Raw genomic sequence first — 25,657 nt, forward strand, 5'->3', positions numbered from 1 at the left:
AAGAGCAAGACCCAACTATGCCCTTTTGACCCTGTGCTGTTCACGGCCTTCTGCAGTGTTGGTGTGAATATTTTTGCCAAGACTAATTTGTCTTTACAGTCAAACCTCTGAGTATGTGCACGTGTATGGTCAGAAGGCCCACTCCTAAGTGTGTTGTGTCAAAGAGAGAAATTGCCCTAAAATATTGAGGGTGTGCATGCTTGCATTGCCCATCAAAGGTTGAGGGACTGAGACAGGGTTCCCCAGTAGTATCTCTTTGTAAGTCAGTCTGAGGGTGTATAATATGGCATTGCGGAGTTGAGACTCGCTTTCATGGCAGTGGCTGCGTGGTTCTATGTGCGATGGGGGAGGCAAGATGGTTTTGTGGGGCGGACACAGACTGTTTCTTATTTGAATTACTTCGAGGCCCTGATATCTTATAATAAATACCAACAGCTCCTATTGTACTGTGTCTTCTCGGAGCTGCCTTGTATTTGGTTTGTGTTGTCTAAGAATGAAACAGACTTTGAAGTCAGGATTAAAGTATGCTTTTGTGTCCGAACCCAAACAGTGTGTACTCAACTTTATAAAAAAAATAATTTATGTCAATCACTATGCTGGAGACAAGAATTACTTTTCTGTACAGGATGCAGCAGCCCGTCAAAAACTGAGCAAAAGTGGCGAATCTGGACTGAAATCAAACTACGAGTTTAGAATGTGTGGAATAGAGATGATTGGGACACACATATTGTTGATTTATGTGAGAGAGGGGTAAAAAATATCAATGGTTACTAGGGGAGACCGTGTAGTCGCTGACAATAAGCAAACCTCGACCAATCGCTACTGCTGTGCGATAGGGAAGACTGACTGCCAAAAGAGGAGGCCAGGAGGGCACGCAAGGTACCCAGGTGCAGTAGGCTCAGAGAAGGTGTACCCCACTAGATGGCTGCCTGGAACCAGGGCACAACAAGTAGAACTTCGAACCAACCTAGGGAGTCCTCCTTGAGTTGCATGTGGCAAAGACCATAGCTATACCTCCCAAAAAAGACAAGGAGAGGTTCTCTTGCCTGTTGTATCCTCCCAAGTGACCATCAGCACAGCCTAGGGACCATCAACCAAGACAGTGAAAGGGGAGGTACTAAGAAAGGCTCATTGTCGAGTAGAGAACTGCGGCAGAGAAGGAGGTGATCCTGGGAGCGTTTCAACAGAGTGGGAAGATATACTTCCCTGTGAGAGGATGCTTACGTGCTCAGACTACAGCAGGGTCTCCGTGAGATGGCGCCATCAACTACAGAGAATTAAGAAAGGCTTGATTGCCACAGGCGCGGAGTAATCGCTATGGCATCCTGCGAGACTGCCGGTGGTTTCTGAGGGCAAGTGACATTTTTTCCACATATGAAAGCAGTGGGGTCTGCCTGTTAATACTGCTGGGTGCAGTGGGGTGGCAAGGGTTCCTAGTTGTCCGACAGCATCTCTCCTTACATTTAATATGCCATCTCCTTCTTCTAAGGCTGCAGTTGGAGTTACAGGTGTCTGCAGATGAGGTTTTTACTGGATTACACACGAGTCTGTTTGGTTGCTGCCACTTCATTTTCTTCCCATACACCCCGGACTGGTGCTGATGGGAGGGCGCCATTTGCTGTCCGTGAGGGGGCATATGGCGATGGAAAAAAGTATATATTTGGTCCGACCTGGAATAAAGTGTGCTGATGTTATCACTCTGTGATTTAATGAGGACGTTTAGTCTGTCTTCAAAGTTGTATTTGTATCCTTACTTTCATTTATGTTTAAAAACGATTTAAATATAAACAACCAATACATTGATCATCTTATTGAGGCGAGTGATATAGTGGAGGGAGCGGACCCAATTCTTTTTTAAGGACCACAACCCTTCTAATTAGAAGTACGCAATCGGCGTCCTTTAATTGTCCAATGAGATGTTATATTGAGAAATTCAGCCCCAAAGATGTTTCAAAATTGTATTTAAAAAATCGGATTCATTTACTTTCCCGCGAAATTCAGTGGGGATGTCAAAGCGCTCCCTGGTAACTTGACACATAATGGTGTCATTCAGTGAGAGGTAGTTTATCGTGTACAATACCAGAAAGACAAGAGACAAATGAGACAGTCATGGAAAAAAGCACACTTTTTTCCAAAGATAAGTGCGTGTGGTTCCCCATACATTGTATTTTGTTTAGCATTTATACAGCGCATTACTACTACTACATTAAGTGACAGCCCTACCCTCCCTGTGCGCTTGAGCAAGCTGTAGACAGCGGGCTCGGTTATTATTCTGTTCACATGGCCCACCACGGTGCTGTCAGCAGATCTGTAAACATGCGCCGCCCTGTGCTGTAACAGCAAGTGTTGTCGCTCTGATATAAGACCTGTTTTGATTAGGTTTGTCTCCTATAAAAAAAACAAGCATTTGGCATAGCCAGTAGGTCTCGCCTTTGGGACCTTATAAGTGTTTAGCCATGCAACAGTTGCATAACTAAACACTTAAATGGTCCCAAAAGCGAGACCTATTGGCTATGCCAATGCTTGTTTTAACTGCTGCAATCTATTGAAGCCTCACTGAGAACATCAAAGCGGCCAAAGTGACCGCGATCACGATCAAACATCAAAGCGGCCGCGTGGCCGCGAATTGAAAGTAATCGCGGTAAAGTGCGACGCGCGCGCCCGCGCACATGCACTGTAGCTCTAGGCTGGCCTGGTAGCACTTTTTGGAGCCCTCACAAATGACCAGCGCATGCGCTGGGTCAGGCGAGACCTAAAAAGACCACAAAATGTTAGTCATGTTGTTGTCAAATAGTAACACGTTTTAAAAAAATGTTGCTGACGAGGGGAATAAAAAATTAGCTAGCATTCGCGCCGAGAATTTTCAATTCTATTAAGGACACAGAGGTGAGGATTATGCTTCTCTTTCTTATTTATTGCTACTCACAGCAGCCAATAAAAACTTATCTTATGTAAAACAAACTACATTTCCCATGATGCATACACCACATCACTTCCTGCAGAGCCCCATAAGAGCCAGTAATACCGGAACCTGTCCTCTTTCTTTGCTCCGAACATTAAAGTCCAATAAGTATATCAAAAGTCCAACAGCTTCCAACGTGGAAGAACCAGACCAGGTGGGAGGAACGTCAACTTCAAGCAGGATTACGACTAATCCATCTTCTTTTCGGATCCTGAAAAAAGCAGAGATAAAACAACCCGTAACTTCTGTATAACCAGAATATGTATGCAAACGGGTGGGCAATAATTACAATACTGTAATTTAACCGGCTGGGATAATCCTCGCCTCCGTGTCCTTAATAGAATTGAAAATTCTTGGCGCGAATGCTAGCTAATTTTTTATTCTATTACAGGACCGGAGGCTTCGTATTATGCTAGTTTAACGCTGATTAAAAACTACAGAGGATATGTCACCCACCGGCTTATAATAAAACTGTTTAAATGTTGACTCAGAAGACCAATCCGCAGAATGCATGATATCCTGAACAGTAGAAGCCAACATGAAGGTCTTAGAGGCCATAGCGCCTCGAACAGAATGTGCACCAAAGACCTGAGTATCAATACCTGCTTCCTGCATAAAATATTTTAACCATCTGGCTATAGTAGCCGCAGTAACAGGTTTGTACGGTTTCTGCAGAGCAATCAATAATTGTACCACACCATCAGGCCTGGTAGGCCTGGTACATTCTTCATAAACCTTAAGTCATTAGACCACACAAAGTTTAGCATTGTCAGGAAAAGCATGATAGTCTACGCTGCGTGACATGGTTTTAGTTCTAGACGTATTATTAAACGAAACTCCCTCCGGAGTAAATACTCTACCTGTAATATCTAGAGCCTTAACATCCTAAGAACGTCTACAAGCCGCCAGACATAGCAACATGGCCAGTTTGGCCGATAATTGTTTCCTGGACAACATATTGTTGTTGGGCCATCTGTTAAACAGGGAAAGAACCAGTGAGACATCCCACAAGGAAGAATATTTTGGTTTGGGTGGATTAGCTACTCTGATACCTTTTAAGAGTTTGCATATTAAGGGATGCATCCCGACAGGTTTGCCCTCGATCTGAGAATGGCCCGCCGATATGGCTGAACGGAAATTATTAACAGAGCGATACGCCAAACCTTCAGACGCTTTTTCGGACAGGAAGTTTACAATAAAGGGTAATTCTGCCCCCACGGGATCCACATGTTGTCCCACGCACCAACGAACCCAGCACCCCCAGGCTGAAGAATATCGCTTCCTGGTAGAGGGGGCTCACGCTTGATTGATGAAGCCTGAAGCTTGCTCCGAACACCCTGGCATTTTCCAACGCTGCCGGAAAGTCTCCAGGCCAGAGACAGTTGCCCCGATAGTACCATCGGCTGCATCTCTCCATGAAGGTCCTGTAGCATTGTCGAGGACCAAGGGATCCTTCTGGGGAAGTCGCAACTCACCTCCAGTAGTAACGGGAACCAAGGCTGTGACTTCCACAAGGGAGTCACCAATATCACCTCCGCCTTCTGGCGCATCACATGTATGAACACGCGAGGAATGAGAATGAAGGGTGGAAACGCATAATTCAAATTCGGGGTCCAATCCTGTGCAAAGGCATCTGTCGCTAGAGCCAATGGGTCCGGCCTCCAGCTGAAAAACTTCGTCATTTGACGATTCAGTCTGGATGCAAACAGATCGATCTCGCAAAGACCCCATATCTCCTGCAACCACTGAACTACCCGTGGGAGAAGTTGCCAGTCGCTGTAGTCCTTGAGATGGCGTGAGTTCCAATCCGCCACTACATTCGACTGGCCCGGAATGTATTCGGCTATGACCAAAATCTGATGATTTAGGCAATAGTGCCAAAAGTCCTTCGCTATCTCTACCAGCATTGAGGACCTCGTGCCCCCCAGTTTGTTGATGTACCGTACCGCCGATATGTTGTCCATCCGAAGAAGGATGCAACATGAGACCTGTTTGGGAGATAGGGTCCTGATCGCAAACGACCCTGCAAGGAGTTCTAGACAATTTATGTGTAGATTTAACTCTTCTAGGGACCAACGTCCCCCTGTGGAAATATTTCCGCAATGCGCTCCCCAACCCCAACGACTGGCGTCGGATTCTATGACCACTTCCGGTAGGGAACCGAAAATTGCTCTGCCGTTCCACGCTTCCACGTGGGCAAGCCACCACTGTATCTCCTCCCGCACTTCCGGGGACAGAGGGACTAAGTCCGTGTAGGAAAGACCCTTTTGCAAGTGTTGAATTTTGAGTCGTTGAAGGGCCCTGTAGTGTAGGGGTCCCGGAAATATTGCTTGAATGGACGACGCAAGAAGTCCCACTATCCGGGCAATCCCCCTGAGCGAAACCATTTGTTTGGTTAGGAGGGAGCGAAGCTCCTTTTTGATATCCCGAAGTTTGGAACGTGGAAGACTGAGCTGGGCCGTCTGAGAGTTTATTACGAACCCCAGAAAATCTATCGTCTGCGTGGGGCACAGGACCGACTTCGGTTCGTTGATCACAAACCCCAGGTTCTGCAAGATACGAATGGTCATGCGCAAATGCTGAACCGCCAACGTCTGAGACTGTGCCATGATAATCATATCGTCTAGATAGACAATCATGCGAACCTCCTGTTCCCTGAGGTAAGCTACTATAGGTTTCAGAACCTTGGTGAAGCACCACGGTGCTGAGGAAAGTCCGAAAGGAAGGACCAAATATTCGTACCACCGGTTCCGCCATTGAAATTGAAGGAATATGCGATGTGGACGAAATATGGGGATGGACAGATAGGCGTCCTTCAGGTCCAGACGGACCAACCAATCCCCCTGCTTCAGTAGGTCTGCCAACAGATGGATGCCCTCCATCTTGAAGTGCTTGTAAGTCATGTACTGGTTGAAATCCTTCAAATTGAGTACCAACCTGTAACCACCGCCTTTCTTCTGTACCAGAAAAATGTTGCTGCAGAAACCTCGAGGGCCCTCGTCGCAAGGTGCTATCGCGTGTTTCTGCAGCAATCCTTCTATTTCTGAATCTATGAAATCGCACTCTAGTCGGGAAAAAGAAAGCTGTCTGGGCCGATGAACCTGATAAGGAGTCTGAAAGAAATCTAGATGAAATCCCTGAACTGTCTGCAACACCCAGGCGTCCTGCGATAGTTGAACCCAATTGTGATAAAACCGCTGAATACGTCCCCCCAAAGGAAGAAGAAAGAAGTCTGGAGCGCTCACCTGAAGACTCGGTGTTTTGAAATCCTCCCCGATAGGAGCCTTTATTGAAGCGTCGCTTGTTAAAGCGCTGCCTGGTGGGGTAGAAGGTGCTGCCGCGGGTAGAGTCCCACTCTCCCCTGCCGCGACCGAAGTTTCCTCGCTGAGGACCTTGGGAGAACTGACGGCCAAACGAGCGTCCCCGGCCCTGTTGAAAACCCCTGCTTGAAACACACGTTTGATTCCTGCTTGTGCTTTATCCAGGGTAGTGAAAGTGCCCACGTATTTCGCCACATCTTTGACGAAACAGTCGCCAAAGAGGTTTCCGTCCGCCAATGGCCCAGGCTCCGCCGCCGCCAACTCCGTCAGATTAGAGTCCATGCGCATAAGAATGGACTTCCGGCGCTCCGTGGAAATTGCGCAGTTGGCATTACCTAAGAGGCAGATGGCCCGCTGGGTCCAGCCCGCCAATACATGGGAATCAATGGTGGTCCCCGATTCCTGCGCCTCCAGAGCCATCTCCAGGATCTTGGCCAAAGGACCTACCACATCCAAAAGCTTGTCCTGACACCCTCGCCAGGCGCGATCTATACCCTTCTTAGGGTCCTTAGCAAACTTTTTAAGGAAAGTTAAGAGGCTGGGATCAATTTCGGGCGTTTCGGCCACCTTGTCCGAGAGATCCGGCCAGGGACATTCAGACCGCAGTCTGTTGCGCACCTCCTTGTCAAAACTTTTGCGCAAATTTTCGTGCAGGTACACCGCCACCTAGGGTGAACAATGTCTGAGGGGTTAAAGGTAAAGGGAGTAGGGGTCATCTGTGGTGTTTCCACATTCTTGGCCTTCCTAGATTTCTTCTTAGGAGGGGAATCATCTGTAGTGTCAGATTCGGTGGAACCAGGTTCCGAATCGGTATCTCGAACCCTCTCTCTTTCCGTATCCGGGCGTGGAAGTGAAGAATAAGAGGCAGAATGAGGCCAGGGCTTCAGTTGTGTGCCTTCTGACGGAAACCCTGCTGGGGTAGTGAAGCCATGATGCTTCGCAAACCTCTCTAACTGCCTAGTAATAGGCTTCAATGCAGTCGCCAATGCCTGCTGCACAGTTCCCGGAACTGCCTTCTCCAGGGCCTTGTTGACCGACTCCTGCACGGAAGCGTCCAGGGCCTCAACAATATTTTCCTTGATGGAAGGTGTACCAACTTCCTCCTCGTATAAGGTGTCATCCTCATCATAGTGCACCCAATTTTCCATGGTGGAGCCAAATTTATAGACGTACTTGCTCATAAGGCAACAGGAAGGAGGAGTAAAAGGGGGGGAACCAACCCACAGCACAACAGCACAGGTACCTGGCTCCTCAGCAATAGAATAGAAGAGGCATTTATAAAGCGCATGGCTACCCTGAGGCCTCCCAGCGCTAGGAAACCAGACGACTAGGCAGATCAGATTATACCATAGGAAAAAGGTGCGTTTTCAGAAGCCGTCGAAAAGGCAGGTATTCTTCCTCCATACGGATGGAGTCTGGGAGGGTGTTCCATGTCTTAGAGGCGACATAAGAGAAACAACGACCTCCACATCTCGTCCTGGCAATTCTTGGTACCATAGCGAGGCGCTTATTTGCAGAGCGCAGATGCCTTCTGGGGTGATATGGAAAGACTATCCTTCGAAGGATTAAAGGGCCATTCGCGGCCATGATCTTATGCGTGACACAGAGGGCCTTGAATTTAATCCTTTCCGAGACAGGAAGCCAATGTAGCTGTCTAATTGCACTTCTTGCTGATTCTCTCCGAGGAATTTTCAGGAGGATTCTGGCCGCACAGTTCTGAACCTTTTGTAGTATACCTAATGTGAACTGGGGGGCTCCTAAATAGAACGCATTAGCGTAATCCAAACGTGACAGAATCAGTGCCTGGAGGAGTAGTCTTCTTGCTTGAAACGGGAGAAGGGGCAGAATCTTTCGTGCTGACTTCATAATCCCGAAGCAGCACCCGGCTACCTTCATAGCCTGAATCTTCATGTCAAGTCTAGTGTCCAGCCAGACTCCTAAGCTCTTGATATGCTTTTTGGGAATCGGCGGGTCTCCCATACACCCAGGCCAAGCCAACGGCATGCCTGGGAGTAAAGGTTTACCAAGCAGCATAAGCTCTGTTTTAATCCCATTCAGCTGGAGACAGGACTTTTTCATCCAAACGGATATTTCCTCAAGGCACCTGGAAAGATTGCTTCCCGGTTGTCCTGCGTCTTTAAGGGAGACGATCAACTGAGTGTCATCGGCATACGTAACAATTTGTATGCCAAATGCCTCTACAATTTTGGCTAAAGGACACATGTAAATATTAAAAAGAGTGGGGCTAAGTGATGAGCCCTGAGGCACTCCACTCTTCAAAGGCACAATCCTGGAGGTAACATTCTCCTCGAAAAGCTGGAATGTCCGACCTTCCAGAAAAGAGGCAATCCACCTCAGTGCGGTACCGTTTATCCCCATCTCATGACATCTTGCAATAAGAATTTGATGGTTGACGGTATCAAAAGCCGCACTGAGATCAAGGAGAATTATTGCAGCTGATCCTCCAGAGTCCATAATTTTCCTTGCCTCCTCCACTACGGCAATCAAGGCAGTTTCAGTTCCCTGGCGAGATCTAAAACCAGTCTGTGTAAGGTGCAGGCAGTCATGTTCCTCTAAATAAGTGGAGAGGATGGAATTAACATACTTCTCTGCTATTTTAGCTGTTCCCGGGAGCAGAGAAATAGGGCGATAGTTTGCCATTACCTCAGGATCAGAACCAGGTTTTTTTAACAGGGCCTTCACCATTGCTTCCTTCCAAAGTGGAGGAACCTTGCCTGTTGCCAATGAAGAGTTAATAAGAGTTACCAATACAGGGGCTACTTCTGAAGCAACCTTTTGCAGCACCGTGGGGGGCGCCTGGTCTTTAGGTGACCCTGATTTAAGTTTATTAAGTAAGGTCGTTGCTATATCTAAATCCAGGGGCGGGAAAGAGACCAAGCTCTGACCACGACGTATTCCAATTTCTTTCGTCAAAGCATCGAGGTCCGCAGTGGCGACTGCCGGAAAGGCTGAGTAAATCACTTGTACCTTGTCCTGGAAGTACTCTGCTAGGTTATTACAGCGACCTTGTACATCAGTGGGGATCGTTGTGGTGAGAGGAGGGATAGTCAAAGATTTAAAAATTTTAAAAATTTCTCTAGGGGAATTGGGCGCAGATAAAATCTTTTTTTCATAGAAATTGGATTGAGTTTTCGTGATCTCAGCTTTATACCGTTTTATTGCATCACGATATACTTTCTTTTTCTCAGGTGAAAAGTCTTTCCTCCATTGTCTCTCGAGTTGCTTACATTTCCGTTTAAGGTCTCTCAGTTCCCTAGTGAACCATGCAACTTTCTTTGGGCCCTTTTTAATGTCCCCGAGACTTAAAGGGGCTAATACATCTAATGAATTTTTAATCCAGTGATTAAATTGCAGGTTTGCCATTTCCGGGTCAGGGTCGAGAAGGGGGCGTGTTTCTTTGAGCATGGTGGTCCATTCTTCCATGGAAATATTGGACCAATTCCGATTCAAAATTTTGGAATGGTTTTCAGCCTTCCTATTCGTTGGTGCTGACCAGGTGAGTGAAATTAAAAAGTGGTCCGTCCAGGGGAGCGGCTGAGGGTCGTCTACCTGGATAAGGGTATTAGTAAAAATCGGGTCCAACAGGTGACCTTTGATGTGCGTTGGGCCTGTCACTTTCTGGGGGAGAAGTAGCGCCTCTAAGGCGTCCAATAATTCCTCCACGTGCGTAGCATCGCGGGATTCAAGATGTAAGTTAAGGTCTCCCAGAATAGTGAGATTAGGCAGGGAGCTGACCAAGACAGATATATTATCCACCAAATCCTCAAGAAAAGATCCTATAGCCCCTGGGGGGCGATATATTAACATGCCTGAGAAGGTGCAAGTGGGTGTGAAATTGATTGAAAAGGAACAACTTTCGCAATCCCGGAGGAGCCCGTCCGAGATCCTACAGCTAAAAGAGTCCCTATGAATAATAGCGAGCCCTCCACCTCTTGTAAGGGGGCGATCTTGCCTTTGCATGATGTAACCTTGGGGAAGTGCCTGAACAACCGCTGAATTAGAACAGTCCGTGAGCCAAGTCTCCGTGAGGAACATTACATCTGGTCTGGTATCTTCTAGGAGCAGTCTCAATTCTAACGCATGTTTTGACAATGAGCGGCAGTTTACTAACTTCATTTTAAAATCAATGTTTTCAGGGCAGGTCTTTCCTGCCTGAGCCTTAGGCTTTAGGGAGAAATTGCATTGAACACAGTGATTTTGATCAAAGGGGGGGCCCAGACAATGATGACAATTGTGCGTGTCCTGCAAATCTCGTAGCTGTTCGGACGTGTAGGGGCGAGGTGCTATGATAGCGGGAGCAGGGGTCATGGCCTCTGGTCTCGTTAGGGCACGGACGGGCGCAGACGGGCTTGCCTTTGGCGCGCCTTCGGCGCGCCCGCTGCGCGCGTCCGCTGCGCGCTCGCCACATCCGCCCCTTTTGAGCCTTGCCGCCCAAGCTCTCTGCGGCAGCTGCACCGCTAACCTCCACCTCCCCAAAATGTCCGCCGCCCCCGGAGTATTGAACACAACTCCGTCCCTAGAGCTTCCCGCTTCCCGTTTCAACTGTACCACACGTTAAACAGGTAAGGTGCAAATAGCAGTATTAAAACGTTATTTAAAAAAATTGCTTTTAAAAAGTCGTTTTATCACATAAAATCACATAGAATCAAGCGCACAGCTTAAGAATACAACAGCTTCCTTCAATGTCGCCTGGGTTCCAGTGCGCGCTCGCCACATCCGCCCCTTTTGAGCCTTGCCGCCCAAGCTCTCTGCGGCAGCTGCACCGCTAACCTCCACCTCCCCAAAATGTCCGCCGCCCCCGGAGTATTGAACACAACTCCGTCCCTAGAGCTTCCCGCTTCCCGTTTCAACTGTACCACACGTTAAACAGGTAAGGTGCAAATAGCAGTATTAAAACGTTATTTAAAAAAATTGCTTTTAAAAAGTCGTTTTATCACATAAAATCAAGCGCACAGCTTAAGAATACAACAGCTTCCTTCAATGTCGCCTGGGTTCCAGTGCGCGCTCGCCACATCCGCCCCTTTTGAGCCTTGCCGCCCAAGCTCTCTGCGGCAGCTGCACCGCTAACCTCCACCTCCCCAAAATGTCCGCCGCCCCCGGAGTATTGAACACAACTCCGTCCCTAGAGCTTCCCGCTTCCCGTTTCAACTGTACCACACGTTAAACAGGTAAGGTGCAAATAGCAGTATTAAAACGTTATTTAAAAAAATTGCTTTTAAAAAGTCGTTTTATCACATAAAATCACATAGAAACAAGCGCACAGCTTAAGAATACAACAGCTTCCTTCAATGTCGCCTGGACAGGATATACAGCAAGATATACAGCAAGAGCTGTATATCAATTATTACAGCCCACAGGGCGTAGTGGAGCCAAAAGAGCAAGAAAAATCCAAGGAGGTGTGCTCCCTCCAGGCCCAGGTCGTTTTTGCAGCCAGCCAGGCGTAAGGCAGTGCTCGCTGTATAAATCTCAGCCTGGAATGGCAAAAACGAAAGAAAAACGACAGAAAACCGGGCAGTAACGATGTGCGTAGCCCAAATCCTACCAAAATAGCCCAATTGGGCTACACACGTGGAAACCTGAACCAAAAGTAAAAGTGACAGGCTCCAAGCGCACCGGCATATGAGGGGAGCCTTCGCGCTATATCAAAGGTTAAATTTCACCTGCCGAAGGCGGGGCGGCACCGTGCACTGAGGAAGCGCGAAACGCGCTGGATATTATCAAGGCAAAGCGGCCGAACACCGCGTCTTTACATGAAAAATCGGCGCGATGCCCCCACCATCGACCGCCGTAATCGGAAGACTCGGGCTAAGCCCGTGCAAACATCACCGCTCCCAGCGGGTGACCGTAGCGCCAAGGGCGCGAGACCCGACCCGCCTGCACGGCGGTTTCGGAAGGCAATATACGGTGATAAGCAAAGCGGCGTTATTTATTTACTGTATAACATACTGACAAAGCGCCGCTTGCAGCAAGTAAAGCACCAAACATTAAGATCACAATTTAGCGATGCCAATAAGGAAGATCTCAACTTAACTGTCTGCGTAAGCAGCAAAGAAAGAGGACAGGTTCCGGTATTACTGGCTCTTATGAGGCTCTGCAGGAAGTGATGTGGTGTATGCATCATGGGAAATGTAGTTTGTTTTACATTAGATAAGTTTTCATTGGCTGCTGTGAGTAGCAATAAATAAGAAAGAGAAGCATAATACGAAGCCTCCGGTCCTGTAATAGACTTACGTTTTGTGTGACTGGTTAGTTTCATTGCACCCTTGATCTATGGGGTGAGCTGCCCTTATAACTTGTGGTTCTGCCTTAAGCCTGGCCCTGTTACTTGTAAATTTGTACTTGGCACAACTGACTCTAAGTTGCACGCTACCAGGTTTCACCTAAGCAGAGGATGATGATGTTTTCCAAGAATCTTTAAGCAATAGGCAGAGTGGAGCTGCAGGGGCTCTTAGAAGGGGTGAAACAACAGAAAGGCCTCATTAACATGCAAATGGTCTTTTAAAAACCTGTGAAGTGCTCGGGTGCGGCTGTGTGTGTGCCCCGGAAGCTGTCTCATCCCAGGCTGCCACACACGAGGGGGGGGGGGGGGGGGGGAGGCATGAGGCCCTTTGAGTCCAATGGGTGTTGCGCGCCTGGTGCCACGCAAAGCACGTATGGGGCTATGGCCGACTTCCACTCAACCCGCTTCGAACATAACGTTCTGGTCAGGGACCTTCTCTCTGTCAATAAACTCCCGTTCAGAACGTGACGAACTTCCGGGTCCAGGCCGACTGGCACTAGAAGGTGGCACTCCATTGTAGGTAGAATGTGTGAAGTGTGGGTGAGGGGTAGTGCTGGTTATTGTGGCTCTGCCAGGAAGCGCCATGATAAAATATTGGCGTACGAGCGCTTAGCTACATATATAAGTATTACGTCTTGTCGCTTCAGTTCCTTGCAACACGCGGCGTTACCATCCCCCCCAAATAAAGTCGAAGGATTTCGTTATAATACACTCTAAAATGGGCCCTTTTCGCATGGTTCCCGTGACCCACAGTGACCTGCAGGTTTCGTACAGATCTTCGCTGCAGGCAGTGACTGTTATACCTGCTTTCATTTAAATAATAATTTAAGGACTATTAGCCCTAAGTAAACAAAATTGCATTTGTACCCGTATTTTATATAGAAAACTTCAACTCGTGAATATGTTTCTCCAGGTCAGTACACACTTATCTGAATGATTGGCAAGTGTATGAGTGTGCACGCGCTGTTATTTATGGAAACTACAAAATACAAAAGAGAAACCTCAGAGGCGAATGAAGCCAATCGGGGGTGTCCCACTGCCTTCTTAACCCCAGCGATCCTCCAAATGAGAGTTAAAAGATGCTCCTGGAAGTGCTCCTGCTGTCAGAGATTCACCATTGCCACTGTAAGCATGTTAAGGTCTGCAGCCGAGGTTTATAACTAAGGCTTCAAGGTTGCTGTTTTTATATATTTATTTTTCCAGATTTTTTAAGTCAAACAGAAAGAAAACCATCTAGTTCTCTGGCTGTATTTATTTAAATGTTGTATAAACTGGAAAGTACATCTTTCTTTGAGTGATTCTTAATGTTGCCAACAATGACTCATCTGTGCATAACGACAGGCGGAGGGTACAAAGGGGTCTGTGTCTTGAAGCTTTAAACAGCTGCAGATATGCGTACACTTGTGCTACAAACCGAAGGTTTCATTGCACTGCATATGAGTGCTGCATTAAACAGGGCTTCTGAAAGCGCTAACATCCTTTCAAGTAAGAATGTCCTTTATTGATTGAATAAGTGCAGAAATGCCCTTGTCGTAGATATGTTTTCTTACCCCAAATAAATATGGATAAACAAACAAAATGATAACAAAAATAAACATGGAAAAATACAGACAGAAATGTCTTAACAAATAAATACCATAAAATTGTAAGCCCTATTTATAACAGAGCAACATTTGCTCAGCGGACATCATCAGCCTTCGAAATCAAGTAAGATGCTCGTATGCAGTGTTTGCTCTGTCACAGCGAGTATTGGCCAAAGGAGTATGGTGTCTAATGCCACAGTGTGCTTTATCCCTGTCCGCCAGGACACACATCTATTACTTGATGTGTATTCTCATCTTTCATTACTGGCATCACTCCTCAGGCATTTTTATCTTCTCATGTGATCTCATGGATCTTCACACCTCCTGTGCCCTATGACACTGATATGTCTGTTCTTAGACCCTTCCATATTCTGAAACCACCACTAGAACCCACACATTGTTGAACCTATGCACCAACAACTATCCCCACTGCACCAGACTGGCCCCTCACACATTATAATTCCCAAATATTGGACCGACACCACCCACAAAGTGGTATCACACCTGATACACCACCTGTATCCCAACACCTCGTGACGCCAAGGGTCCTTATAGATGTAAGCCACTTCTATAGGCCCTAGCTTCTATAGATGTGACTGAAATAAGGGGACCAGAACACATTCTAATATCACCCAGGGAGCCCAGTGCTGCCTGTTATCAAACCTGTGGACTATCAGACCTTCTGAGATCACCACCACGGGCTCGCACTCCATCTCACATCTCCACATGGACCTTCTCATTTCCTCCTTTACCCCTAGAGGCCAGAGACCACAGAAACACCGAGGTGAACCATCACATCCTCTGATATCACAATGAGGGGCCTCTCACGCCTCATATCGACCCCAGTATTCCACACATCTAGCATCATCGTTTGCACCTTCTTTTCACCCGTACCCCATGGACTCTCATGCCACCTCCATCACACCCAAGGGCCTGACACTGACAACATCGCAGGCACTCTCGCAGCCCTCATACTACTGATATCACCACCAGGACCCTGTGCTCCCTCAGACATCTCCACCATGACCATCACCTTTTTTTAATTCAACCTTAGGAATCTTTTCACCTTGGATACAACCATAAGGACCACACACCATCTGGTATCACCACCGGAGCGCTCACATCTGACATGACGGCAACAACCCACACACCTTCTGACTTATCCAAATGGATCCATGCATATTCTGGTACACCTCAAGGAATCCTTACACTTTTGATACAAATACATGGACTAGTAGATATATCTAGGGGTCTGACAACGTCTGACACCAAACACAAGTACTTCCACACATCTAAGGAGCCCCCCACATTTGCCCCACGGACATTCTTACACCTTCAAAACCCATCTTGCTTCCTCGCCTACTGATACTGCAGACAACGAGCCTCACTCCATCAAATAAACTACTGGAGACACGTAAATGGGCCCACCCCAGAGACTCTAGCACCATTTGGTTATACTTTCCTATACCGCCTAAACACCAATAGAGACCTCCATACCTTTCCAAACCACCCTTAAGAATCCTTACACCTTATTCCACCAGAAGACCTTCCACTCACACGAACTTCATACTCACCTTCACAAGGGTTCCTCGTATGATGGTATGTACTGTCGTACTGCCCTGAGGGACCTTTCTACCTCCATATCCCATCCATACACCTATAGGAGCGCTCACACCATTAAACAGTATGTCATATCTCCCTCACCCATCTATAGAAGCCTTAGAGCTTTCGATGCAATCCAGCTATACCCCCACACCTTTCAGAACCACCCATAGGAACCTGCATGTCTTTCTATTATGCCCAGACAGACCCTTACACCTTCTAAATCTGAGTACAGGGGAACTAATACTTTCCTATACATCCAATAACTTTCCTCAATGCTCATAAACTACCTGCAGCAACAGTACTAACTCTTATACCTGACTATACCACCAAGGATGACCCCTGTACCCTTCTATACTGCTGACTGTGGCTGCCTTAAACTAGACTTATGAAACCCAATACTTTCAAAATAATACAACACAGGTACTATCATCGTATACCACCTATAGAAACTGTATATCATTGAATACCACCGATAGGAACCCTCAACCCATACTACACAACCTCATATCTCCCTGCATGACCCGTGACAGTCCTTAGCTGCTTGACACCGCCCATGTCAGGTGTGCGATAGGACTCATCTCATAACAGTCACAAGGCTCCACAGCCGGGCATTTATGTTACAATCAAGTGTATTCTGGTAGTTGCAGTCTTGATTCACGTCTCTGAAACCAACTGGATCGAATTAGCAGAATATAAAAACTTGCACAGGTAAAGCAGCGAGGGGTATTTGCATCTTTAGTGGCATGGACGCTGCTGGTCGACCTTTTGCACATCTTGCCTGTTTACTGTATTCAGTGTCCGTGAACTAACGTCCGGGTGACTCGTTTCTTCTACTAACCAAATGAACGATGAACCCTTATACCTCCCCACGCCACGCACAGGACCCTTCTTGGCTTCTGATGACAGAGAGGTCTCATGCGACCCTATTGGGAAATGATGTGGTCCGTCGGCTGCGTTGCCGCCTCTGGTGCAGGAAACTAGGGTTCGAGCATCGCGGTCACGTCCACATCCTGTGATTCTGGGCAAATCACTTAATCTCCCCGTGCCTGAATATGTAATGTAAATACGGTGCTATGCAGAGCGCTCCAATACTTCGGGTCGAGTTCGCGCTATATAAATATGCAACAACAATTAGGATTACAAGTCCCAAAATGCAAAGGAAAAATACTGTTTTGGGAAAACAACTCGAAGCTGCGGCGTCAGGGAAACTTGAGAGCGCCGTGAGGCTCTCCCGTACAAGGATAAAGGAAATGATGGCGCTACTCACCCCAAAATTCGTCCGTAGAAGGAGGGCATGTTGCGAGCCCCCGATCACCGTCCCTGTGCGCCCTCTGCAGACCGGTCAGCACCCTGCAGGCGGTGAGGGGGGAGACAGTAGGCACACTGCAGAGAAGTTGGAGACTTGGGAAAGAACGACAGCTGAGGGGAGCAGGACTCACGGGACAGGAGACTCAAGGAGGACAGTCAGGGGACCCGGAGAGGGGACAGGACTATTTGTGAAGCCCAGGTGACTTGGGACCCTTTGGGAGCAGTCATGAGAGGGAAGCAGAGTCCAGTATTTACCGGTAGGGGCCGGACTATTGGACCAGAGGCAGAGGGCGTGGACGGAGGAGGAGGAAGAGGAGGGGTAATAAGAGGATGTAAGGAGGAGGCGGGCATGCGGTCTGCAGACATGGGAGAAGCTTCCGAACAATGGCCGGAGAGGACATGATACACACGCAAAACACAAAGTTCCAACGCAGAGTATTTAATGTCCATGTTTGCAGGATTTGCGATTTGTATGTGTTTGCTCTATTTATTTTGACTGCACACCGTTTTCCTTCCCAGTATATTAGAGACGATTAATATTTTGGGGGGTCGCACAAAAAACGGGCACTTATGCAAGACAGTGCAGTTACAGTGAGGGTCTGACCAATCAATCCTAGGTCCGTTGACATCTGGAAGTAAGCGAAAGACACACAATTGATGGACGGAATGCAGAACAAATCAAAACATTCACCCCAGTCAAGAGATCTGGGTTAAATCCATAATTCTTTTGCTCACCATGCCACCCCAGTTTAGATCTGGCGATATGCAAATCAGTCTTGACCCTGTGCCTCATGGGAACAGTCCAGCCCGAACTGCCAAGCCAGGTCCTCCCTGGACCGGAAATAAGCATCCTAGGACCGGTTTTTTTTTTTAGTTTTGGGGCAAAAACTTTTATTAAGTGCTTAAAAGTTGCGATACATAGTTTTTAAGGAAGTGGTACCTCCCCCTTAGGGAAGGCAGTCCACTTTAACTTTTCAGTCAATGCATTGAGACATTTTACATTCCATCAGGTGTATTTGCAGATAGCGTTTTACGGTTTTAATGGGGGCGCCACTTTAAGGAGTACAGTGGGGAAGGAGGGTTTTCTCACAGCTCTTCCTCTTCCTCACTTTTCCTCTTGTCCATGGCTGCATAGTCTCTAAGCAGGCTGAGCACCATCCTGCGGCACCCTCCTCTGTTTACCACCTCTCCATTGGTCACCAGGCGGGTTCTGGCGAACAGGAGAATGTCTTTAATACAGCAGAGGAGTCTCCAGCACTCCTGGATAGCTTCCTCTGTGTGTGTCCCTGGAAACAGCCCGTACAGCATGGACTGGTCCGTAATGTTCTCGTAGGGGATGAGGGCTACCAGTTCTTGTCGTAAGGCGGCCCTTAGTCTCTGGGCAAAGGGGCAGGCCCAGAAGAGATGGTGTGCAGATTCCTCTGCGGGGCATCCCCTTGGGCAGTTCCTGTGCGGGCACAGGCCTCTGCTGTGCATGAAGGACCTCACTGGCAGGCCCCCCTTCACAGTCATCCATGCTATGTCCTTGTGTCTGTTGGTCAGAACTGAGGAGGATACATTCTCCCACACGTGCGTTGCCGTTGCTGGTGGCAGGTCGCTCACTGGTTCGGTGGTGTCCCTGGTCCTGATCAGTTTGCGGATTGTTTTGGGCTTCCAAAGGCAAGGAGTGACACAGTTCAGCCCAAATTCCCCCACAAACTTTTCTACCTCCTTGTAGTACCATGGGAGGTCCCAGTTGAAAGTCACAGCATTCTCCCACTTATCCCATCCCAGCCGTCTCCACACCGGGAGGAGGAAAAAGCGGAACACCTTGTAGGCAGAGTGGTCCTTGTTCATATTTAACAGGGTTATCCGGACGCAGCCACACACAAAGAAGGCCCTGAGGATCGTTGAGATGTCGGGGACTGCCTACCCCCCTTTGCGGTGCTCCTTGTGCATGACTGACCGTTTCACCCAGTCCATCTTGGAGTGCCAGACAAAGTGGAACACCATGCTGTTGATGGCCCGTGCTACGTTGGCCAGGAGTGGCCAGGCCTGTGTCACATACTGCAGCACGGGCAGTGCGTCGTTCCTGAGCACCAGAGCCTTCCCTTCAATGCTCAGGTTTCTCAGGCTCCAGAGGCCCAGTTTTTGCTTCACCTTGGCCAAACGTTCGTTCCAGCTCTTCGCTGCTGCCCCTGGCCCTCCAAACCAGACGCCGAGGATCTTCATCAGTCCTGCCTCGATGGGGAAGGGGAGAGGCTCGTTGCAGAGGTCCCATCGCCCGAAGAGTTTGGCCTGAGACTTGTCCACGTTGATTCTCGCCCCTGATGCCTTGCCGAAGTCTGTGCACGCCTCCAGCAGAGATTGGACTGATTCCGCATCCGCGCAGAAGAGGGTGACATCGTCCATGTACAGCGAACACTTGACTTCCCTCTTCGCGTCGCCGGGTGTCTGGATTCCTCTGATGTTTGGGTTCTTCCTGATGTACTCAGCGAGTAGCTCTATAACCAAAACAAACAGAGGTGGCGAGAGCGGGCAGCCTTGTCTTACCCCAGACCTGATAGGAAAGGGGTCTGTTTTACAACCATTTACAATGACTGAACTGAAGATGTCTTTATACATTACTTTAACGTAACTGCAGAAGCGCTCCCCCAGCCCAAAGCCATGCAGTACCCTCTCCATGAACTCATGGGAGACGCGATCGAATGCCTTCTCCTGATCTAGACAGACCAGGGCAGCCCGGATCTTGCGGTCCGTGATGTACTGGATCGTGTCCCTTATCAGTGCCAGGCTATCTGCGACCCTGGGCCCCGGGACCGCGCAGGTTTGGTCTGGGTGAACTAACTCTCCCATGGCGCCCTTCAGTCTGTTAACTAGTGTCTTTGCAAGGATCTTGTAGTCAACATTCAGGAGAGAGATGGGGCGCCAGTTCTTTAGGTCACATCTCTCCCCCTTATGTTTATACAAGAGAGCAATCATTCCCTCCCTCAGAGTGTGGGGCATGATTCCTTCCCTCTCCATCTCCTCATACACCTGCAGGAGATCTGGTCCCACAGTGAGGCATAGAACTCGACTGGGAGACCATCACTACCTGGTGTCTTTCCTGACTTGAAGGATTTAACTGCAAGGTGCAGCTCGTCCAAAGTCAGGGGGGCATTAAGGGCTTCTCTCACTGTTGGGGAAACAGTTCTTGGGATACCAGACAGAAACTTTTCTGCTTGATCTCCCTCTGACCTCTTCTCTGAGTAGAGGTCCCCATAGAAGTCTGTCACTACCTTCCTAATGTCCTCCCTCGTGTCACAGAGGATTCCCTCCTTATTGCGCAGTTGAACCCGAGGGGTGTGCGCAGAGTGGATTTTCTTAAAGAAGAAGGAGTTGCATTTCTCCCCCTTCTCCAAGTTCTCCACCTTGGAACGGAAGATGATCCCCCTGGATTCGTCATGAAAGTGCTCGCTCAGCTCTTTCTTGACTTCTTCCAGAGGGCTCATGACGTCCCATCCCCGGAGTTGGAGGTCGTGCAGTTCTTGCAGCGCTTGCTGTAGTCTACTGAACTCCCTCTTTCTCCCCCTTGCAGCCTGCCTGCCCACATTCTTGAAGAAATCCTGGAGCCTGCCTTTGACCCATTCCCACCATTCCCCTGTGGACTCGAAAGTCTCTTTCATGGCCTGCCACTGGGTGTATGTCTCCCTCAACTCCTCCTTCACCCCCTCTTTCTCCAGCAGAGAGCTATTCAGTTTCCAAGTGCCTGGACCTGTCAGGAACTTGCCCGTCAGTTCCCCTTGGAAGTGGATAGCTCTGTGGTCAGAGAAATGCACTGTCACCATTGAATGTTGCTTGAGCTTCACTGATCGAGAGGTAAAGATGAAGTCTATCCTGGAGCGCAAGGAGCCATCAGGGCGACTCCAGGTGAAGTTCCTGGCGTTCACCCCCATGGACCCCATGACATCTGTCAGGGAGGCCTCCCCCACCATCTCTACCAGTAGTTTCGCAGCATCATCCATCCATCCTGCCCCTGCCCTGGCCCCGCATCTACCACCTGCTTCTAGAATACAGTTGAAGTCCCCACCCATCAAAATTGTTCTGGAGGTGACCAGCTGTGGCCTGAGGCGCTGAAACAGCTCCCGTCGCTCGCCTACATCAGAAGGGGCGTACACGTTGATCAGTCTAACTGGCTCTCCTGCCCACGAACCGTCGACGACAAGAGCCCTGCCGCCCTCCAGTTCGGTGACCGAGTCCATCGTGAAACGCCTTCCTCTGACTAAGGTAGCCACTCCTACAGACCTACTGCTGTTCCCTCCAGACCAAAAGGAAGGCCCTAGGGTCCACTGCTGTTCTAGGTGCGTGTATGATGTTGCGAAGGGGATGGAGCATTCCTGAATCATGTACACATCACACTCCTGACTGGCAAGGAAACTCAAAGTACTAGCACATCTGCGCCTGTCTCTAATACTTCTGACATTTACGGAAAATAATGAAATAGCCATCATTAATTAGTTTTTAAGAGTAAACTTAGTACTTAAAGACTAATTATCAAGTCAAAGCAATTGGTTACAAACACAGTTGACAAGGCTACTTACAGGGCTGGGACAGCCTCCTGTTGGGACTCTGGCGCTTGGCCTTCCTGCGCGGCAGGTGCTGTTTGCTGTTGCACGATGGCCGCTTCCCGCTCTTGGCTGGGCTTGGGGTCTACCTCCTCCAGGGTGACGGGCAAGTCTTGCTCTCCGGCCTCGATGAAGGTCTCCACTTCTTCAACTCTTGCTGGCGATGGGGGTGGGGACTGCTCCATGGAGTTTGCCATTTCCCTCATCTCCTTCAGCACTTTTGACACTTGCTCAAGTTGCTCATCCGGGCTGTCTAGTTCGAGCTGCTCCTCCTCTTCTGGATTCTCGAGCCCTGAGTAGGAGTTGTGGGTGCTCACTGGTCTCTTACTTTCTCCTTCGGAGTCAGTTGAGTGCCTCCTTTTTCTGCGCTCCTGTGTTATCCAGGGCCCTTCCCCCTGGTCCTCGGTGGCATCCTGGGCGGGAGTCTCCATTGACTCACAGTGCTCACCGGGCTCAGGGAGGGTAGTTGGGGTATCGGCAGGTGTCTGTAGTTCCTGGACCTTGGTGGTGTCCTGGTCGGGCTTGAGCTTGTCTTGTTTAGGGCCCTTCCCTCTCCCAGTCCCCCTCTCCCGCCGCGGGAGTGGGACTGGAGGCCTTGTCTCCTCTGCCTCCTCCGGTTGCTCACTCCACGGAGGTTTGGCAGCTTGGGCATAGGATTTTGCTCTTTTTGGGCAGTCCTTAAAGAGGTGACCTATGGCCCCACAGAGGTTGCATGGGGTTTTCTCCTTACAGAACATTGCTGTGTGGCCTTCTTGCTTGCATTTCCTGCAAACTTGCGCCGTGCAGTCCTTGCCGGTGTGACCAGGTTTGCTGCACCTGTTGCAGAGTTTGGGCTGCCCAGGGTAGTACAGGTACCCCGAGTCACGCCCTAGGGAGAAGCTGGAAGGGGGGTGGCGGATTCCATCTGGGGCCAAAGGCCTTCAGCTTCACCATCACTGTCCATTTACCATCCCAAATGCCGTCGCTGTCCAGGTTGCGGGAGGGTTCTTTTGTCACTGTGCAGTGGCGGCGTAGGAAGGTTGTTAGGTCCTGCATATTGACATGTGGATTGTAGACGTGCACGGTCATTCTCTTGACCTCCACCACGAGCTGGCATTCCAGGTGGAAGTCAGAGAAAGGTTTCTCCTCCCGTCGTGACCAGCACATCTGCCAATACCTCCTGCAGATTCGTTCAGACATGAATGTAAGCAGGTAGGTGAGTTTGGGTGCATCCGTCATGATGCACCAGATTTCTGCTGCTGTGAACCCCATCTTGGTTACCAGCAGCTCAGTAAATATCTTCCTGCTCAGTTGCGGTGTAGAGCCGTCTGGCTCCACCTTCCTCTGTAGCTTTACGGTGTTGTGGAACCATGGATTCAGGGGCCTGCTCATCCTGCTGCTTTGCTGTGCTGTGCCCAGGAGAAGAAGAAGGATTCCTCAGGGAGCTGGTGGCAGGTAGGTAATCCTCAGGCCAGTAGACAGGGTCCCCTTCAGGTGGGTGGAGGACTCAGGCAGACCCTCAGCTCCAGCAGGGTGGGTGTCCCAGCAGGGCTGGCAGGGGTCTCCTTCAGGCTGGCAAGAGGTCCCCAGCTGGCAGGCAGCTCCTTCAGGCAGTCCACAGCAGGCAGGAAGGGAATCCACAGCAGGTAGGCAGCTCCAGCAGACAAAGCGTCCCCAGCAAGGCAGGCAGCTCCAGCAGGTCAGGCAGACTTCAGCAGGCAGGCAGCTCCAGGCGGCGGGTGGCTTCAGCAGGCAGGAGTTCCCAGCAGGCAGTGGTCCCAAGCAGGCGGTGGTCCTCAGCAGGCAGGAAGGCAGGTCCAGAAGGCAGGTATCCTCAGCAGGCAAAGCTCCAGCAGTAGCACTTAAAAGTGCATTTGTGCGCTTAAAAGCACCAAATAGCTCTTCTTGCAGAACAGTGACCTCTAGTGGCGACCAGAGGTACTGCAGGCAGGTGATCGTGGTGGCTCGTTCTTTTGCTCACCATGCCACCCCAGTTTAGACCTGGCTATATGCAAATCAGCCTTGACCCTGTGCCTCATGGGAACAGTCCAGCCCGAACTGCCAAGCCAGGTCCTCCCTGGACTGGAAACAAGCATCCTAGGACCGGTTTCGGGGTTTCACCCCTCTTCAGCCAGGATAGCTTGATTCCAGTGGCACGGTGAGCCCAGGACTCATGTCTGAGCATACCTGGCGCACTTCGGGCGAGAAAGCAAAAGACACACAATTGATGGACGGAATGCAGAACAAATCAAAACATTCACCCCCAGGGCAAGTAAGATTCTGGAAAAACATATAAATACCCAGCTGATCCAGTTCCTAGAGAAGAATCAACTACTAGATATGACCCAGACAGGCTTCAGACCTAGGCATGGAACTGAGACTGCGCTGCTGGCGGTCACTGAGGAGTCACGGAGGATACTGGATCAAGGAGGATCAGTGGCAGTGATCCTCCTTGACCTAAGTGCTGCCTTTGATACGGTCAGGTATACCACCTTACTGAACCGTCTCCTTGACATCGGGGTAACAGGCAATGCACTGAGGTGGTTTGACTCCTTTCTGACCAACAGATCATTCCAGATCTTTGACGGGGACACAGTGTCAGCCAGCAAATCTTTGAGCTGTGGGGTCCCACAGGGTTCCTCCTTGAGCCCTGCGTTGTTCAACATATACATGAAACCGCTCGCTGGGATCGTCGAACCGCATGGTATTAAGATCATATCATATGCGGACGATACCCAGCTAGTGGTCTCATTGACGCAGGAGGGCATCAGGCAAAAGTCGTCAGGTCTGATGAAATGTCTGGAGGAGGTTAAAGGCTGGATGACAGCTTCCTCCTTAAAACTCAATGGAGATAAGACTGAGGTCATGCTTTTGGGCCCAGCTTCCCCAGTACCTTTCACCTCCTTATGGCTTTCATGTCTGGGCACGCCCCCCATTCCCAAGGAGAGCGTAAAAAGTCTGGGAATTTGGTTGGACAAAAATCTCACCTTCACTCACCAGGCCATCAAGTTATCTGCCACGTGTTTTGGCCTGCTCAGAATAATCAGAAAAGTCCTGCCCCTTTTACCAATGGAGGCCAAACAGGTGGCAGTACAAGGCCTGATACAGTCCAGGTTGGATTTCAATAACGCCCTCTACGTGGGTGCCCCAGAACTGACTCTACGGAAGTTACAAGTTGTGCAGAACTGCGCAGCCCGTACCCTGCTTAACATTCCACGTACACAGTCAGCCAGACCTGGACTAAAAAGTCTACATTGGCTACCGGTGAAACAGCGAGTGGCTTTTAAGGCACTATGTATCTCACATCATGCCTTCTGGAAAACAGGTCCAGCAATAAATGACAATTTAGTCATCCGCTATCACCCAAGTAGGAATCTACGCTCCACCGAAGCCTTTTTGGCCGTGGTTCCAATAGTTAAGAGAGCGAGAACTGGAGGCAGAATGTTCGCTCTGAATGCCTCAAAACTGTGGAACTCACTCCCGCTTCAACTTAGATGCAATCCCAACCTGCAATCTTTCCGCAAACAATTAAAGACTCTTCTGTTTGCTAGGTCTGCCCTGACCTAATCCCTGTCCTAACTCCCGCCGTACCTCCCCACTCTGGCTGCATCCTTAGCGCTTGGACGCCCGCTGGGCAGCAATCGCGCTCTACAAATCGATATACAATACAATACAATACAATACGATCTGGGTTAAATTCATCATTCTTTTGCTCACCATGCCACCGCAGTTTAGACCTGGCTTATGCAAATCAGTCTTGACCCTGTGCCTCTTGGGAACAGTCCAGCACGAACTGCCAAGCCAGGTCCTCCCTGGACCGGAAACAAGCATCCTAGGACCGGTTTCGGGGTTTCACCCCTCTTCAGCCAGGATAGCTTGATTCCAGTGGCACAGTGAGCCCAGGACTCACGTCTGAGCATACCTGGCGCACTTAGGGCGAGAAAGCAAAAGACACACAATTGATGGACGGAATGTGAATGTATGACATTGTTCTGCATTCTGTCCATCAATAGTTC

The 25,657-nt window shown here is 49.2% G+C and overlaps 1 protein-coding gene and 2 pseudogenes across 1 annotated transcript in view; all 3 read right to left on the reverse strand.

Annotated features, from left to right (window-relative positions):
* The window catches only part of LOC146870478 (phosphoenolpyruvate carboxykinase [GTP], mitochondrial-like), a 184,223-nt gene extending 166,836 nt beyond the window's left edge, over positions 1 to 17,387 (reverse strand). The window contains exon 1 of the mRNA XM_085642165.1: positions 17,039 to 17,387. Coding sequence (XP_085498291.1) covers positions 17,039 to 17,067 — 29 coding nt within the window. The 5' untranslated portion in view covers positions 17,068 to 17,387. The remainder of the gene's footprint in view (positions 1 to 17,038) is intronic.
* A 778-nt stretch (positions 17,388 to 18,165) lies between these two features.
* On the reverse strand, positions 18,166 to 19,557 carry LOC146870479 (uncharacterized; annotated as a pseudogene).
* Positions 19,558 to 21,634: 2,077 nt separating this feature from the next.
* Positions 21,635 to 23,033, reverse strand: LOC146870480 (uncharacterized; annotated as a pseudogene).
* Between the last annotated feature and the right edge of the window lie 2,624 nt (positions 23,034 to 25,657).

Source organism: Triturus cristatus, chromosome 1_1, assembly GCF_964204655.1.
Source record: "Triturus cristatus chromosome 1_1, aTriCri1.1, whole genome shotgun sequence".
Classification (NCBI taxonomy): Eukaryota; Metazoa; Chordata; class Amphibia; order Caudata; family Salamandridae; genus Triturus; species Triturus cristatus.